The 16,913-nt window shown below is 40.2% G+C and overlaps 1 protein-coding gene across 1 annotated transcript in view; it reads left to right on the top strand.

Annotated features, from left to right (window-relative positions):
* The window catches only part of Trpc4ap (transient receptor potential cation channel, subfamily C, member 4 associated protein), a 55,528-nt gene that overhangs the window by 8,861 nt on the left and 29,754 nt on the right, over positions 1–16,913 (top strand). The window contains exons 2-7 of the mRNA XM_013010692.1: positions 4,810–4,938; positions 7,602–7,718; positions 10,431–10,488; positions 12,212–12,267; positions 13,406–13,534; positions 14,611–14,662. Coding sequence (XP_012866146.1) covers positions 4,810–4,938; positions 7,602–7,718; positions 10,431–10,488; positions 12,212–12,267; positions 13,406–13,534; positions 14,611–14,662 — 541 coding nt within the window. The remainder of the gene's footprint in view (positions 1–4,809; positions 4,939–7,601; positions 7,719–10,430; positions 10,489–12,211; positions 12,268–13,405; positions 13,535–14,610; positions 14,663–16,913) is intronic.

Here is a 16,913-nt window from a genome sequence, read left to right as displayed (position 1 = left end):
AGCTTCTTAGAACTTTATTGCCTGTTTGGACACCCCCTTTTGTGAAGTACTTGTTCAGATCTCTCACACATTTTTCTGTTATGTCATCTTGTCTGTGTGTGCATGTGCATGAGCCAGTTCTGGGGTTTGAACTCAGGGTCTGATCACTGTCACTGAGCTTTTTTTGTTCAAGGCTAGTACTCTACCACTTGAACCACAGCTCCACTTCTGGCTTTTTGCTGGTCAATTAGAGAATAAGAATCTTAAGGACTTTCTTGCCAAGATTGGCTTTGAATCACAATCTCAGATCTCAACTTCCTGAATAGGATTACAGGTGTGGACCACCAGCATCTGGCCAATGGGAATTTTTTTTTTTTTTTTGGTCTGTCATGGGGCTTGAACTCTGGGTCTGGGCACTGTCCCTCAGCTCAAGGCTAGCGCTCTACCACTTGAGCCATAGCACCACTTCTAGTTTTCTGGTGGTTAATTGGAGATAAGAGTCTCACAGACTTTCCTGCCCCTGCTGGCTTTGAATTGCCATCCTCAGATCTCAGCCTCCTGAGTAGCTAGGATTACAGGTATGAGCCACCAGCACTTGGCTGGGGAAATTTTTCTTTTTTTGTTGGTCATGGGGCTTGAACTCTGGGCCTGGCCGCTGTCCCTCAGCTCTTCAGCTCAAGGCTAGCACTCTACCACTTGGGCCACAGCGCCACTCTGGCTTTTCTGTTTATGTGGTGCTGAGGACTCAAACCCAGGGCCTCCTGCATGCAAGGCAAGCACTCTACCACTGAGCCACCTTCCCAGCCCCCAAAATTGTTTTTGTTTTTTGTTTCTGTTGGTCGTGAGGCTTGAACTGTGGGCCTGGATGCTGTCCCTCAGCTCTTCAGCTAAAGGCCAGTTCTTCACCACTTGAGCCACACCACCACTTCCAATTTTTTTTAATTTAATTTTATTGTCAAGGTGATGTACAGATCAGTTACAGTTATATACGTAAGGTAATGAGTGCATTTTTTGTCAAACATTGTTACCTCTTCCCTCATTTTTCTCCCATTTTTCCTTTCCCCATCCTCCCAAGTTGTAAAGTTCATTTCCAACATATTGCCTCGTGAATGGGAAATTTTTTAATTGAATTTTTTGAGCTACAAGTTTGTACATTTTAGACACTATATTCTAATCAAATTCCACATGAAATTTAAGATTAGCTTGTAAATGTATACAATGAAGCCAGCTGGGATTTTAGTAGGAATTAGATTGAATCAATATAAAGAATACCGCTATTTTAGGACTAATAATATGGTGGGTATTGCTTTTTCAGTAATACTAAATCTTCCCATCCATGAATATGAATATGTCTCTATTTTTTTCTGTTTTGAGACAAGTTCTTGTTGCATAACTCAAGCTGGCACTTGGTTCTCCTGCCTCAGTTTCCTGAGTGTCTTAATTTCTTTTTTTCTTCTTTCTTTCTTTTCCTTTCTTTCTTTCTTTCTTTTTTGGTTGTGGGCCTTGAACTCTGGGCCTGGGCGCTGTCCCTCTGCTCTTCAGCTCAAGGCTAACGCTCTACTACTTGAGTCACAGTGCCACTTCCAGTTTTCTGGTGATTTAGTGGAGATAAGAATGTAACAGAGTTTCCTGCCCAGGCTGGCTTTGAACCGCGATCCTCATATCTCAGCCTCCTGAGTAACTGGGATTATAGGCATGAGCCACTGGCACCCTGCTTCTTAATTTCTTTTAACAGAGTTATTTTTGTTTTGTTTTGCTTTGCTTTTTGGTGACAGTACTGGGACTTGAACTCAGAGCCTGGACTTTTTTGCTTAAGGTTGCCACTCTACCACTTGGGCCACAGGTCCGCAGAAGTGGCTTTTGGGGGCTGGATAGAGTGGGCTCTGTGGTAGAGTGCTTGCCTTACATGCATGAGGCCATGGGTTCGATTCTTTAGCACCACATAAGCAGAAAAAGCCAGAAGTGGCTCTGTGGCTCAAGTAGTAGAACACTAGCCTTGAGCTGAAGAGCTGAGGGACAGCACCCAGGCCCGTTCAGGCCCCATGACTGACAAAAAAAAAAAAAGTGTGGTTAGAGATAGGCATTCACACAGTGAGACCAAAGGAGGATGTTCTTAGGAGAGGATCACAAAGGCAAAATGACTATGTTCATCTGATCATATAAAATAATATTTACTGCTGGGCATTGGTGGCTCATGCCTGTAATCCTAGCTACTCTGGAGGCTGAGATCTGAGGATCACAGTTCAAAGCCAGCCCAGGCAGGAAAGTCCACAAGACTCTTGTCTCCAATAAACCACTCAGAAAACTGGAAGTGGCACTGTGGCTCAAGTGGTAGAACACTAGTCTTGAGCTGAAGAGCTGAGGGACAGCGTCCAGGCCCAGAGTTCAAGCCCCACCACCGAGAACAAAAAAAAAAGAAAAGAAAAGAAAAAAGAAAAATAACATTTATTGTTTTGTTTTGTTTTTGGGTCCAGTCATGGGGCCTGAACTCTGGGCCTGGGCACTATACCTCAGCTCTTCAGCTCAAGGCTAGCGCTCTACCACCTGAGCCACAGCGTCACTTTGAGCTTTTTTTTCTTTTTGGTTATGTGGTGCTGAGGAATCGAACCCAGGGCCTCAGGCATGCAAGGCAAGCACTCTACCACTGAGCCACCTTCCCAGCCTGAAAAATACCATTTATTGAAATGAACTCCGGGAAATGGAAACAAGAGGTTGTTTTTTTTTTCTTTGTTGTTGTTTTCTTTTTGTCTTTGGGAGTGAAGGGGGGCATACAAATGAAAGGACAAAGGGTGAACAAATGGAGTAGTGGTACTCACTAGACACTATGTTGAAAATGAACTATACAACTTGTGGGTGGGGATAGGAGGGAAAGGTTGGCAGACAGCAAGGGAAGGGGTTACATTGTTCAAAAGGAAGTATACTTTTTTTTTTTGGTCAATAATGGAGCTTGAACTCAGGGCCTGGGTGCTGTCCCTGCCCTAAGCTTTTTTTTTTTTTTTTTTGCTTAAACCTAGTGCTCTACCACTTTGAGCCACAGGACCAGTTCTGGTTTTCTGATGGTTAATTGGAGATAAGAGTCTCACCACGGACTTCCCTGTCGTGGCTTCAAGTTGTGATCCTCAGATTTCTGCCACCGGAGTAGCTGGGATTATAAGCATGAGTTACTGGCGCCCAGCTCAAGTTTTTCTTCTTAAAAAAGTCACTGAAGGAAAAACTGGGAGAGAGCTAGTAAAGGGGTGACATTGTCCAAAAAGGAATGTACTCTTTACCTGACTTATGAGACTGTAAACCTCTCTGTACATCTTCTTTATAATAATGAAAAAACTTAAAGTATCACTAATTTGGTTTGTTGTTGTAAAAGATATATTCACTGTACTGTTTAAGTCAGTTTTACAGTTTGTTTTTCTAGTAGTTTTCCTATTTGTTTAGGTTATCTAATTTGTTGGCATGTTACTCTTCATATTACTCCATTGTAATCCTTTTTAATTTTGTAAAGTTGGTCGTAGTATTCCCACTTTAACTCATAAATGTAACTTAAGCCTGTAGAAGCTGGTCAGTATAGCCAAAGGTTTGTCAGTTTTATTGGTCTTTTCAGTGAAACTTGAAACTTTTGGTTTCATTGATTTTACTGTTCTTTCTGCCACAATCTTTTATATATTCTTGTGCTTGGTTGTGTTTAAAGCACCCCTTTTTCATAGTTTTTTGTGGTGGAAGCCTAGAGTATTGATGAATAATCTGTCTTCTGCTTTAATATCATTGTTTATAACTACAATTTTTTCCATAAGTGCTGCTTTGCTAGCTCTCATAATCTTGTTTTCTTTCTTTGGCATATGTGTATATATATATATATACATATATATATATATTTCTTTGAAATATAAGCCATATTTGTTGTTTTAAGCTTGCATTGATTTGGGCCAACTTGAATAATATGAAATTATTGGTATTCAATCATTTGCGAGGTACAGAAGTAGTAATTTCCTGTTTTACCAAGAGACAAGTATTCCTCTGAATGTCTCATTACCTTGTGCCATACCCTTGTTTTATAACCTAAGCATACAAGCCAAGGAAGAATATTGAGACTTTCCATTACTATAGGACTAAGTTGTATGCATTAGGATAGAATTCACACATTACTGAAAATCTGTTTGTCTGATACTAACAGCTTTTATAGAAAACTTTTTATCTGATTGAGGCACATGGAAGGGATTCAAATATGGCCCCTGACACAAACATGTTTAGTGAAAATTGTCTTAATTAATGGCTCTGTCATTGTGTTGTTGATATTATTCATGCCTTGAAATATTTACTGAGTCTCTGTTCTGTGCCAGACACTCTGCAATTAATTGATAAAGGAAGATACAAATGAACTTTTAGTTATGATACAGAAGGATAAATTATATAAGAGATAAAGCTTAAAGGAGGGGTCACCTAATCTCTTAGGGAGGAAGACTAATCTAGAATGTTTCTGACCTATAGTTTGCATTTTGAAGAATGAGCACTTCAGGTAGAAAATGTAGCATTTTGGGCAAGAACATGTACAGAGGAACATAGAAAGAGAGAACATGTGAGTTTGGAGCCATACTTTCCACTGAGAAAGAGACGAGGCTGAAAAGTAGAGGGTAGATTGTAGAGGGTATTAATATTACAAGGCATGAGGTTGGATTTCTAGCTCTTAGGCCATTAGGGAATTTTTGAAGGTGTCTACAGAGTGGCCTTTGAATTGTTCTCCTGGGTGTGTTTGGGAGTCAGCTGCTCTCCTTTGTCATGTCTGGGGTTAGATCTTTCTTCACCAGTAAAATGTTCTTTTTTCCTCTTATTGATTCACAGTTCACTGAGACTTTTTTGACTGAGAGGGATAAACAGTCCAAATGGAGTGGAATTCCTCAGTTGCTCCTTAAGCTGTATGCCACCAGCCACCTCCACAGTGACTTCGTCGAGTGCCAAAACATCCTCAAGGTAACTCTTAGTGGGCATTGAAGGGGCTGTATTCAGGACCTCTGTCTTCCTTTCAAAAATAGCTTGTTTTAATTATGTGAGCTGTAGAAAATTTAGTAAGTTCAGAAAGAGTGCAAAAAAGAAAATCACTAGTATTCACCATTTAAAGATAATTGCTATTAGGTTTCCTGTATACATACTTCTCGCTTTCTTCATGTTTATTTTGTAGCAGTGCTTGCTTAATTGGGAAGGTCTTCAACACTATGCCTCGGGTTTGGAGATCATCATTTCTTTATTCATCCAGCAAAATCATATTGAGACCTTCACAGTAGGCTTTTCTGTACCTTTACCTTTTTTTTTTTTTTTTGTCCTCTGCCCCACAGTGATTAGAATTGAACCCAGAGCCTTGCACATGCTGTGTAAGCACTCTAAGCTATATATACCCTAGTCCTGGATAGCATTCATTCCCTTTGAACAGAGTTTAGAAGACCTTATGTTTCTGAAGGTTCATGGAAGAGACCATGTGGTTGTTAGTAATTATCATTAACATAAAATAAATCAAAGGCTCTAGGTTTGATGTAGGAAAGGGGTGAGAGAATGCAAAGACCTTGTTCTAGGGAACTGTTCTCAAACTTGAGAGTCTATCACAGTGCTTGGCCCCACTTGCTGAGTTTTAGAGTAATTAGGTCTGAGGTTACTTTATTCAAACTTTAGCATTGTATTGGGCCCAAATGTGACTTTGTAGTAAGCATCTTAGCTACAGTTACAACCTTTGTAAACATATTTGATCACAGTGAAACTAAATGATACTTCAGAGATGAAGGTTTAATGGTAGATTATAGAAGTTGTTCTAAGATATAATAGTTACAGCTTGGCACAAGTGGCTAATGCCTGTAATCCCAGCTATTTAAGAGGCTGAGATCTGAGGATCACAGTTCAAAGCCAGCCTGGGCAGAAAAATCTGAGATTTTTTTTTTTTTGGATCTGGTCGTGGGGCCTGCACTCTGGGCTTGGGCCCTGTCCCTCAGCTCTTCAGCTCAAGGCTAACGCTCTACCATTTGAGCCACAGCGCCACTTCCAGCTTTTTTCTTTTTGCTTATGTGGTGCTGAGGAATTGAACCCAGGGCCTCATGCATACAAGACAAGCATTCTACCACTGAGCCACCTTCCCAGCCCCAAGTCTGAGATTTTTATCTTAATAACTACCTAAAAGTGTGAAATGGAGCTGTGGCTCAGAGTGGTAGAGTGCTAGCCTTGAGCACAAAAAGCACAGCTTAGGAACAGCACCCAGGTTCTGAGACTGGCACACATACACATAAAAATAATCTCTAAATAAACTTTGTTTGAGATTCATATTTTCTCCTGATCTTACATTCTGATCGAAGTAATTATAATCTCTCTCTCTCTTTTTTTTTTTTTTTTGGTCAGTCATGGGGCTTGAACTCGACCTGGGTATTGTCTCTCAGCTCTTCAGCTCAAGGCTAGCACTCTACCACTTGAGCCACAGCGCCACTTCCAGTTTTCTGGTGGTTTATTGGAGATAAGAGTCTCATGGACTTTTCTGCCTGGACTGGCTTTGAACTGTGATCCTCAGATCTCAGCCTCCTGAGTAGCTAGGATTACAGGTGTGAGCCACTGGCGCCTGGCTATAACCTCTTATTCTTGCTTTGAAAATGCTTTCCAAAAAATTATACATTATTTCAAGGGATGAGAATGTAGTTCAAGTGCATGATCCTGAGTTCAACCCTTTTAGTACCACCAAAAAAAGTGTATTACTTCATTTGATTTTTGCAAAATGTCTAAGATACAGAGTTGAGGCTAAGGACAGAGAGGAAATTAACATCTGTGTGCTCTTAAAATGAGGTCATCATTTCTTTATTCATCCAGCAAAATTATATTTGAAGCCATACTTCACTGCAGGCTTTTCTGTAACATTTTTTTCCACTGTGTATTCCATATGACGTGGCCCCTGAATGAGAACTGCTGCCCTGTATCTACTGTATTAAACAACCGTTTGCCTCAAGTGCAGAAGGAATACATACTTAGGAAACATTTAGTATAGGAAAGAAATAAGATAGGCTTGATAGAGGAAGATCAGAGTGCTTTTGAATGGAGGAAACAGGGAAGACAGACTTCCTTTAGGAGGTGACATTTGAGCCAATTTAGGTACTGTTATAAAGCTAGTTATGGGAAAACTTAGTAGCTTGATAACAACCACCATCAAATAACCAACCATTCTTGGCTGATTGAATGATTCTTCTGCTCCATGTGGTATTATTGGATGACGACATCTTCAATATCTCAAATGGTCTCACTTGACATTCTTGGTAGTTTGGTGCTGATTGTCAGCTGGAGGTTGTCTAAGGATCTAAGTCCTGGCTCAGTTCTCCTCTTCCCAGCCTGTCCCATGTTGGTTTCTCACAGCATGAGAATTATGTTCCAAGATGGCAAAAGCCAATTCTACTAGGTTTTAAAGCTTATGCCAGCATGGCATACTGCCACTTTTGCCTCATTAATTAACCTTAGCCCAGATTCAATGTGGGAAAGGACTCTTAAGATCTGGATACTATGGAGTGCGATTCTTTGGGGGATGTGCTCATGAGGATTTAAAATACTAACAGAAATTTTAATGTCACATTCATAAAACAGAATGTTTAGTGTTTTGTTTTGTTTCTTTAAACTAGGAAATTTCTCCTCTTCTCTCCATGGAGGCTATGGCATTTGTCACTGAAGATAGGAAACTTACTCAAGAAACCACTTATCCAAATACATATATTTTTGACTTATTTGGAGGTGTTGATGTAAGTAGCCGCTTGTTGTCACTACTGCTTTAACAGCTTCAGAATTTAAAGGTTAAAATGAGAGACAACATTTCAGATTTTATAGCAAACATTTTATATTTAACTTTTAGATGCTCAGCATGTTGCAACAACATGAATTAATTGGAATTGGTAATATATCTAAGTTACAAAGTATTCCCAGTTTCTCTTCAAAATCGGTTATGATAACATTTCTTGAATTTCCTTCTGGAGATCTTCTCTGACAGTGTAATACTACTTTTTTTTTTTTTTTTGCCAGTTGTGGGCTTGAACTCAGAGCCTTTTCTCTGTCCCCGACAGAGTGCCACTTCTGGTTTTCTGGTGATTAGTTGGAGATAAGAGTCTGACAAACTTTCCTACCTGGGCTGACTTTGAACTATGATACTCAGATCTCAACCTCTTAAGTATCTACGATTACAGACATGAGCCACCAGCGCCTGGCTGTGCTACCTTTTTTTCCCCACATACATCTGGCTTTGGGATAGTTTCATTTTAGCGCACATGAATCTGTCTCATTATTTTAAATAGCCAGATAGCATTTTACAATGTAATTGTACCATGATTTATTTGTTCATGTCCCAATGCATGGGCATTTATAATTTTCACACATTTTTTTCTAGTACAAACAGGGGGCTGGTTAATTACAGATAAAAGTCTCACAGAACTGCTTAGGCTGGCTTTGAACAGCAGTCCTCTGATTGTAGCCTTCTGAGTAGCTAGGATTGCAGGCATGAGCCACCAGTGTCTGACTTTTCTTCCCTCCCTCCCTCCCTCCTTCCCTCCCTCCTTCCCTCCCTCTCTCCCTCCCTCATTCCTTCCCTCCCTCCCTCTCTCCCTTCCTTCTTTCCTTCCTTCCTTCCTTCCTTGCTTGCTTGCTTGCTTGCTTTCTCTTGCTTTGTTGCTTTCTTTCTTTTTTGTGCCAGAACTCAGGGCCTCATTCTTTCACTTGATTTTTTCACTCAAGGCTGATGTTCTACCACTTGAGCCACATCTCTACTTCCAGCTTTTTGGTTATAAGAGTGTCAGATTTGTCTACCCCAGCTAGATTCAAGCTGGGATCCTCAGATTTTAGCCTTCTGAATAGATAAGATTACAAGTATAAGTCACAGGTACCCAGCAGAATTAATTTTTTTAAATTTATGCTTATTTTAAACAGTTTAAGCAAATTTATATATTATGTTAAAATAAATAAGATGAAGAATTGATACATATTCCTACCCGCTGTGGAAATCAGTACTAAAATTTATAGTGTATCTTTTGAGACCTGCTTTTTTTTTTTTTCTTTTCTTTTTTTTCTCAGTTGTGGGGCTTGAACTCTGGGCTGGGCCTTGGCACTGTCCCTCAGCTCTTCAGCTCAAGGCTAGCGCTCTACCACTTGATCCACAGTGCTACTTCCAGCTTTTTTTTTTTTTTCTGTTTATGTGATGCTGAGGAATCGAATCCAGGGCTTCATGCATGTTAGGCAAGCACTTTACCACTGAGCCACCTTCCCAGCCATTGAGACCTTTTTTATAGACTTAGACAGTTTTTTTGGTTTTTTTTTTGCCAGTCCTGGGGCCTGAACTCAGCATACTGTCTCTGAGCCTTTCTGAGCTCAAGGCTAGTGTGCTACCATTGGAACCACAGCACCACTTCTGGCTTTTTCTGCTTATATGGTACTGTGGAATCAAACCCAGGGCTTCATGCATGCTAGGCCAGCACTCTACCACTAAGCCACATTCCCAGCCCAGACAAATGTTTTTTAAGAAAAAGAAGAATCATAGTAGTAGTAGTGTTCTTTTTTTATGTGTGTGTACCAATCCTGGGGCTTGAACTCAGGGCGTAGGCACTGTCCCTGAGCTTTTGCGCTCAAGACTAGTGCTCTATCACTTGAGTGTTTCACTTCTGGCTTTTTGGTGATTAATTGAAGAGTCTCAAGGACTTTCTTGCCCAGGCTGGCTTTGAACCACAATCCTCAAATCTCAACCTCCAGAGTAGTTAGGATTACAGGCTTGAGCCACCAGTGGTTGGCTTAACAGTAATGTTCTTTGGCTTTAAAATTAAAGCCAGGCCAAGTGTGCCTGTAATCCTAGTATGTAGGAGGCTGAGATCTGAGGATCACAGTTCAAAGCCATCCCAGCCAGGAAAGTATGTGAGACTTTTATCTCCAATTAACCACCAAAAAGCTGGAAGTAGGGATGTGGCCAGATGGTGGAGCATTAACCTTGAGCACAAAAACTCAAGGACAGCACCAAGTCCTTGAGTTCAAGCACAATACTGGCACACACAAAAAAAGGTAAAGCCATATGGGATCCCGGAGATTAGCTAATTTTTTTTTTTGGGTGCTGGTATTGGGACTTGAACCCAGGGCCTCACGCTATCATTTGGCTCTTTCTGCTTAACTTTGGCACTCTCACTTAAGCTATGCCTCCACTTACCTAACTCTTTTTTTTAACGAGGAAGCTGAGGTTCAAGGATGGGCCTTGATTTGCTTATGTTTGTGTGGAAAATAAGTGGCTGAGCTAGATGGCTGACACTACAACCTAGATTTCTGGACTCTTGCCAGTGTTTTTCCATTGACCCTCACTGCCTCCTAGAACAAGAGTCCTATGAGAGTACTTTAGCGTATTATGACAGCTACTTGAGTTTTCAGAGTACAGATTATTTTATGAGTTGTGTTTTCAAATTTGAAGATTTTTATCTTTTTTTTTATAGCTTCTTGTAGAAATTCTTATGAGGCCCACAATTTCTATCCGGGGACAGAAATTAAAAAGTAAGTATATTTTAAGCCTTTTTGTCAGGCATACTGTCAGTATGGTACCAGTTCCCTGTAATTGCTTATCTTTCCCTTCCTAGCTGTTTATAATGAGGACGTGTCTTAGATTCAGCTGCAAGTGGTTCTCTCCATCCCCAGCTAAGCAGCTCCCTTTATTCATCACACGCTGAGTAGAAATATAGATCTAGTGCTTTCAAAGAAAAAGCAGAAAACAATTTGGATAAAAGAATTGCATCTTAGCCGGGCGCTGGTGGCTCACGCCTATAATCCTAGCTACTCAGGAGGCTGAGATCTGAGGATCTCGGTTCAAAGCCAGCCCGGGCAGGAAAGACCGTGAGACTCCTATCTCCAATAAACCACCAGAAAACTGGAAGTGGCGCTGTAGCTCAAGTGGTAGAGCGCTCGCCTTGAGCTGAAGAGCTGAAGGACAGTGCCCAGGCCCAGAGTTCAAGCCCCACGACTGCCAAAAAAAAAAAAAAGCATCTTTGTATATTAATAGTCTTATGATCTGCTTTATGTTTTCTTTGAAAAAAAAATTTTAGTGTTGGTGGAGCGTGAACTCAGGGCTATATTCTTATTAGGTGCGCTCTGTACCACAGATCAAGCCTCCACTGCCCCAACCCCGGGCATTAGTTATTTTTTATATAGCATCTAGCTTTTTTTGCCTTGGAGAGTACCTGTCCCATAATCCCTATTTACACTTTCTTTTTTTTTTTTTGCCGGTTGTGGGGCCTGAACTCTGGGCCTGGGCCTGTCCCTCAGCTCTTCAGCTCAAGGCTAGCGCTCTACCACTTGAGCCACAGCCCACTTCCAGCTTTTTTCTTTTTGTTTATGTGGTGCTGAGGAATCGAACCCAGGGCCTCATGCATGCAAGGCAAGCACTCTACCACTGAGCCACCTTCCCAGCCCCAGGAATTACTAATTTTTATAACCTACTTCTATATTACAGATCTTCTTTTTAGGTACTCAGTGTTTAATTGTTAAAAACTAGTGCACATCAATCTGCTCTTAAAAAATGACTTCAATTAATATTTGATGAATGACCTACAAGCATCACATGTACCTGCTTTTTTGTTAGTTTGTTTTTTGTTGGTCATGGGGCTTGAACTCTGGGCCTAGGCACTGTCCCAGAGGTCTTCATCTCAAGGCGAACACTCTAACACTTGAGCCACAGCACCACTTCAGGTTTTCTGGTGGTTTATTCGACATAAGAGTCACATAGACTTTCCTGCCTGGGCTGGCCTTGAACTGTGATCCTCAGATCTCAGCCTCCTGAGTAGTTTGGATTACAGACGTGAGCCACTGGCACCCAGCTACATGTTTTTAATATTTTGAAAATTTTCACCCCTAGTATCTATAAGACATAACAGTATAAGACCTCATTTATGTGTTCAGTAGAGATTAAGAGAATTCATGTTTATGTCTGTTTTGTACTCCTAAGATGATTATCTATCTGCCCTGATAGCAAATAACATCTTGTAATGACTTGTTGATACACGTGTTTATTCTTGAAAATGGCTGTTAAACCAAATAAATGCAGTATGCGTGTTGATTGTAAAGTCAGGTAGGCACTATGAAAATCTTTGGTCAACAGAAATTAGAAATAGATATACAAAAAAAAAGTAATCTTAGAATTGTAACAGTTCTTACATTCAAAAAAAGGTAGTAATGTTACATTATCTTTTTATTGAGAAGTATAACATTCCCTCTTCTCTTTCAGTAAGTGATGAAATGTCCAAGGACTGTTTGAGCATCCTGTATAATACCTGTGTCTGTGTAAGTACCCCTGACATTGAGGCACCATTAATCTCCCTACCACATCTCCAGTGGTCAAGAAGGGGAACTGTCCTTACATTTGAGAGAGTAGATTTGTTTTATGTATACCCACGAAATAGAACTAACAAATAATGAGGAGGCAGAATTTTTGTAGTAATTGTTAAAAGCCAAGGCTACTTCATTGGATACTGAACTCCATGTCCAAGCAGAGACTGATTATTGGTCAAAGAACAATAGGCATTGGCAGAGCGCCTGTGTTTGTAAAGATGGCCTTTAACCCTTTTTTTGCTTGTTTCTTCTTGTTTCTTCATTTCCCTTATTCAAAAACAAATCCAGAACCAGAAATCATACCAATATATTGAGTTGGATGCTACCAGATTGACCAATGAGCCAGTAAGAATGGGGAAGAAAGCAAACAAATTCATTTTGTGTTCTGGCTTAGTACATCTCCATTCTCTTATCCATACAGTAGTTAGCAGTCATACTAACATCTAACATCATAGGGTTATTAGGAGAATTAAATGACATAATAGATGTGAATGTCCTTTTAAAACAATATAAAAGTGCTAGTTTTTTTTTTTGAAAACACAGTACCTATTTTTTAGATTCATATTGTATAGTAAACAGTGAATCAGAATACATTGCTTAATGAGAGAAATTATGGAAGAATAGAAGCTATATACCTTGGAAATATAAAAGATTTAACTCCCTTGCTTGCTTTATTTAAAAAAAAAAAAAAAAAGAGGCTGGACACTGGTTGCTCACGTCTGTAATTCTAGCTACTCAGGAGGCTGAGATCTCAGGATCCCCATTCAGAGCCAGCCCAGGCAGGAAAGTCTGTGAGACTCTTATCTTCAATTAACTACCAGAAAGCTAGAAGTGGTGCTGTGGCTCAAGTGGTAGAATGCTCACCTTGAGCTGAAGGGACAGTGCCCAGGCCCAGCGTTCAAGCCCTACCAGCAATAACAACAACAAACAGCATCAGAAATCTTGTTTGCTTGTTTTTCTTTTCTTTTCTTTTTTTTGTTTCTTTTTGAGATAGAGCCTTACTACATAGCACAGACTGGCCTTTACTCTTCATGTTTACTTTGTGGTTATAATTGTTCACTTTTTCTTCCCTCCTCCCTCCTTGTGACAGACTGAAGGAGTTACAAAGCGTTTGGCAGAAAAGAATGATTTTGTGATCTTCCTGTTTACATTGATGACAAGTAAGAAGACATTTTTACAAACAGCAACCCTCATTGAAGATATTTTGGGTGTTAAAAAGGTAAAAAGCTAACTCCTCGAGCTGGTAGTTGATCAGATGGGGCAGAGGGTCTGAAACTTGAACAATGTACAGAACACCTTTAAAAAACATTACATTAGTTATGGGGAAGGATGGATTTATATACATTTATACTGTGTTCCAGTCACTTACCTCCTCTATTACTCCATCTTCCCTCTTCCCAAAACAGTTTCTATTTTCATCTATTTCAACAGTATTCAACCTGTTGTATTTTCCTTGTTAGCCCAGTTTCCTGTAGATAGCCCTTTAGAAAGAAATTCTTCTATACCCCTAGGGTTAATTATTTTTGCATTATTTGGACATATTCAAGTATAAAATTGAGGGGGCTGGGAAAGTGGCTCAGTGGTAGAATGCTTGCCTTGCATGCATGAGGCCCTGGGTTCGATTCCTCAGCACCACATAAGCAAAAAGAAAAAAGTCGGAAGTGGCACTGTGACTCAAGTGGTAGAGCGCTTGCCTTGAGGTGAAGAGCTGAGGGACAGCACCCAGGCCCAGAGTTCAGGCCCCACAACCAAAAAAAAAAAAGTATAAAATTGAATTATACTCCATTTACTAGTGTAAAACTTAAATATATAACTAGAAATCAAACTAACTATGGAAGTCAAAACTTCATATTAACCTAGTAAACTCAGTGGATTACTTTTCATGCTGAAATAAAATTCTTCTCACTGATTATGGCAAAAATTCTTTTTAGCATACCTGTAGTTTTGTTGCTTGTATAATGACTCTAGTCTCAAAGCAGATTTCTATATTTGAGCTGGAACTTTTCTTCTTAGGGTTTTGTTCTTCATGGTGGTAATATTTAGCTTTTGCTTATTTAACCCACTTATATTTTTTACTTATTAGTCCTCAATTAAAGTTGGTTAATTTGTACCAACATGGAAAACACAAATGTGAATAGAGTCGATTCTTAGTATCTGTGGTTATATAGTTTAAAGGAGAGTTCCATGAGGAAACACCAAGAGTACTCAGAATATATAAAGTTTAGTACTATTAAAAAAATTGCTTAAATCTGCCATGCCCCAAAACTAGATCTTCTTTCATTCTTTTCCCCCCAGTACTGTCTAGCTTCCATAAAGACATTGCCACCTTGCAACAAATCTAAAGTGTGTACTTTATCACATTAATTAAGCACATTGTGTGCCCATTTTGGCATAGGAGGATTGGCATAACTTTTACCTTGTCTTTTGGATACTGTTCACCTTTTATGAAGCGTATTTTTTTTAATTTAATTTTATTTGTGAACATACTGTACAGAGGAGTTACAATTACATGGGCAGGATAATGCGTACATTTCTTACCAAGCATTGCAGCCTCCTCCTTTGGTTTACCCTTCACATCCCTTCCCAGCCTCCCCCCTCCCCCCCAATCCCAATCCTTCTCCTTATCCCTCCCCTTCCCTCCCCTCCCCCCCCACCAACGTTGTAAAGCTCGTTTTGGACATGACAACTTGTACTTCTCATTGTTGCAACAGGCCCACCTGTATCCTTAAACAACTGGTTTTTCCCCATCTCCTCCACAAGTTATACTGACATCAAATATAGTGAAAGCAGGGGTTATACTGTGGGGGAGGGACATACAAAGCAACAAAGAGATAATCTTATAAATGCATTAGAAACACATGCATGAAAGAAAAAACATTAAAATACATATCTAAGGGTTCATTTTCCTGACATCACATTATCTGACCTTTTCCGCTTGACTCATACATATATTAGATATTGCAAATAAGGGAAACCATGGGACCTATGTTTCTTTGGGCCTGGCTTACTTCACTTAATATAATTTTTTCCAAGTTTTTCCATTTCCTAACAAATGGGGCAATGTCATTCTTTCTGATGGAGGCATAGAATTCCATTGTGTATATATACCACATTTTCTTGATCCATTCATCTACTGAGGGGCATCTGGGTTGGTTCCATATCTTAGCTATGGTAAATAATGCTGCAATAAACATTGTTGTGCTGGTAGCTTTAGTGTGGGCTTGTTTGTAAACATTTAGGTAAATACCCAAAAGTGGGATTGATGGGTCATAGGGATGAAGCGTATTTTCACAAAATTAAGGGTAGCCAGGTGCCAGTGGCTCATGCCTGTAATCCTAGATATTCAGGAGACTAGGATCTGAGAATCATAATTCAAAGCCAGACCAGGCAGGAAAGTCCGTGAGACTCTTATTTCCAATTAACCACCAGAAAACAGGAAATGGCGCTGTAGCTGAAGTGATAGAGCGCTCGCCTTGAGCTGAAGAGCTGAGGGACAGCGCCCAGGTCCAGAGTTCAAGATCCATGAAAAAACAACAACAAAATTAAGGGTAGAGAAATACTTACCACACAATGATTTAAACACTAATTGCACAGGACTAATTGAAAGTTTTTTTTTCTTTCTGCCAAATTGCATAAGGCACAGGGAAATTTTGTTTGTTTCAACCGTACTTAGTCAAAATTGTTTAATGAAACCACAGATAAAACATACTTACTGTGGGCTGGGAAGGTGGTAGAGCACTTGCTTTGCATGCATGAGGCCCTGGATTCGAGTCCTCAGCACCACATAAGCAAAAAAGAAAAAAAGCCCGAAGTGGCGCTGTGGCACAAGTGCTAGTAGAGCACTAGCCTTGAGCTCAAGAGCTGAGGGACAGCGCCCAGGCCCAGAGTTCAGGCCCCACGACCGGAACCAAAAAAAAACAAACAAACATACTGTATTGAAATCTTGCCACTGGGTCATAAGGTGGTCACTCAGATGGCTGGTAGCTTTTTTTTTTGTCAGTCATGGGACTTGAACTTTCACCTCAAGGCTAGCACTCTACCACTTGAGCCACAGCGCCACCTCCAGTTTTCTGTGGTTTATTGAAGGTAAGAGTCTCATGGACTTTCCTGCCTGGGCTGGCTTTGAACTGCGATCCTCAGATCTCTGCTCCTGAGTAGCTAGGATTACAGGCATGAACCACCGTGCCTGGCCGGCCAGTAGTTTAAGAAAAAAAAAATATATATATATAATAAAAATCAAAACACTAAATTAGCCAGGTGCTATTGGCTCACACCTATAATCCTAGCTACTCAGAAGTTAAAATCAGGGGGATCACAGTTCAAGGCTAGGTAGAAAAATTTACTAAGACTTCATCTCCAAAATAATTAGCAAAAATCCAGATTAGAGGTATGGCTCCTAAAAGGCAAACAGTATGCTAATCTAGAGGCCCTGAATTCAAATCCTAGTACTTATTGCTTCCCCAGAAAGGGGTGAAAACCATTAAGTTAAAATTTTATAGGGGGGGGCTGGGAAGTTGGCTCAGTGGTAGAGCGCTTGCCTTGCATGCCTGAGGCCCTGGGTTCGATTCCTCAGCACCACATAAGCAAAAAGAAAAAAG

The sequence above is a fragment of the Dipodomys ordii genome, unplaced genomic scaffold, assembly GCF_000151885.1.
Source record: "Dipodomys ordii isolate 6190 unplaced genomic scaffold, Dord_2.0 Scaffold13, whole genome shotgun sequence".
Classification (NCBI taxonomy): domain Eukaryota; kingdom Metazoa; phylum Chordata; class Mammalia; order Rodentia; family Heteromyidae; genus Dipodomys; species Dipodomys ordii.
Note: the sequence above shows the minus strand (reverse complement) of the source record. Positions and strands in the feature narration are given on the sequence as shown.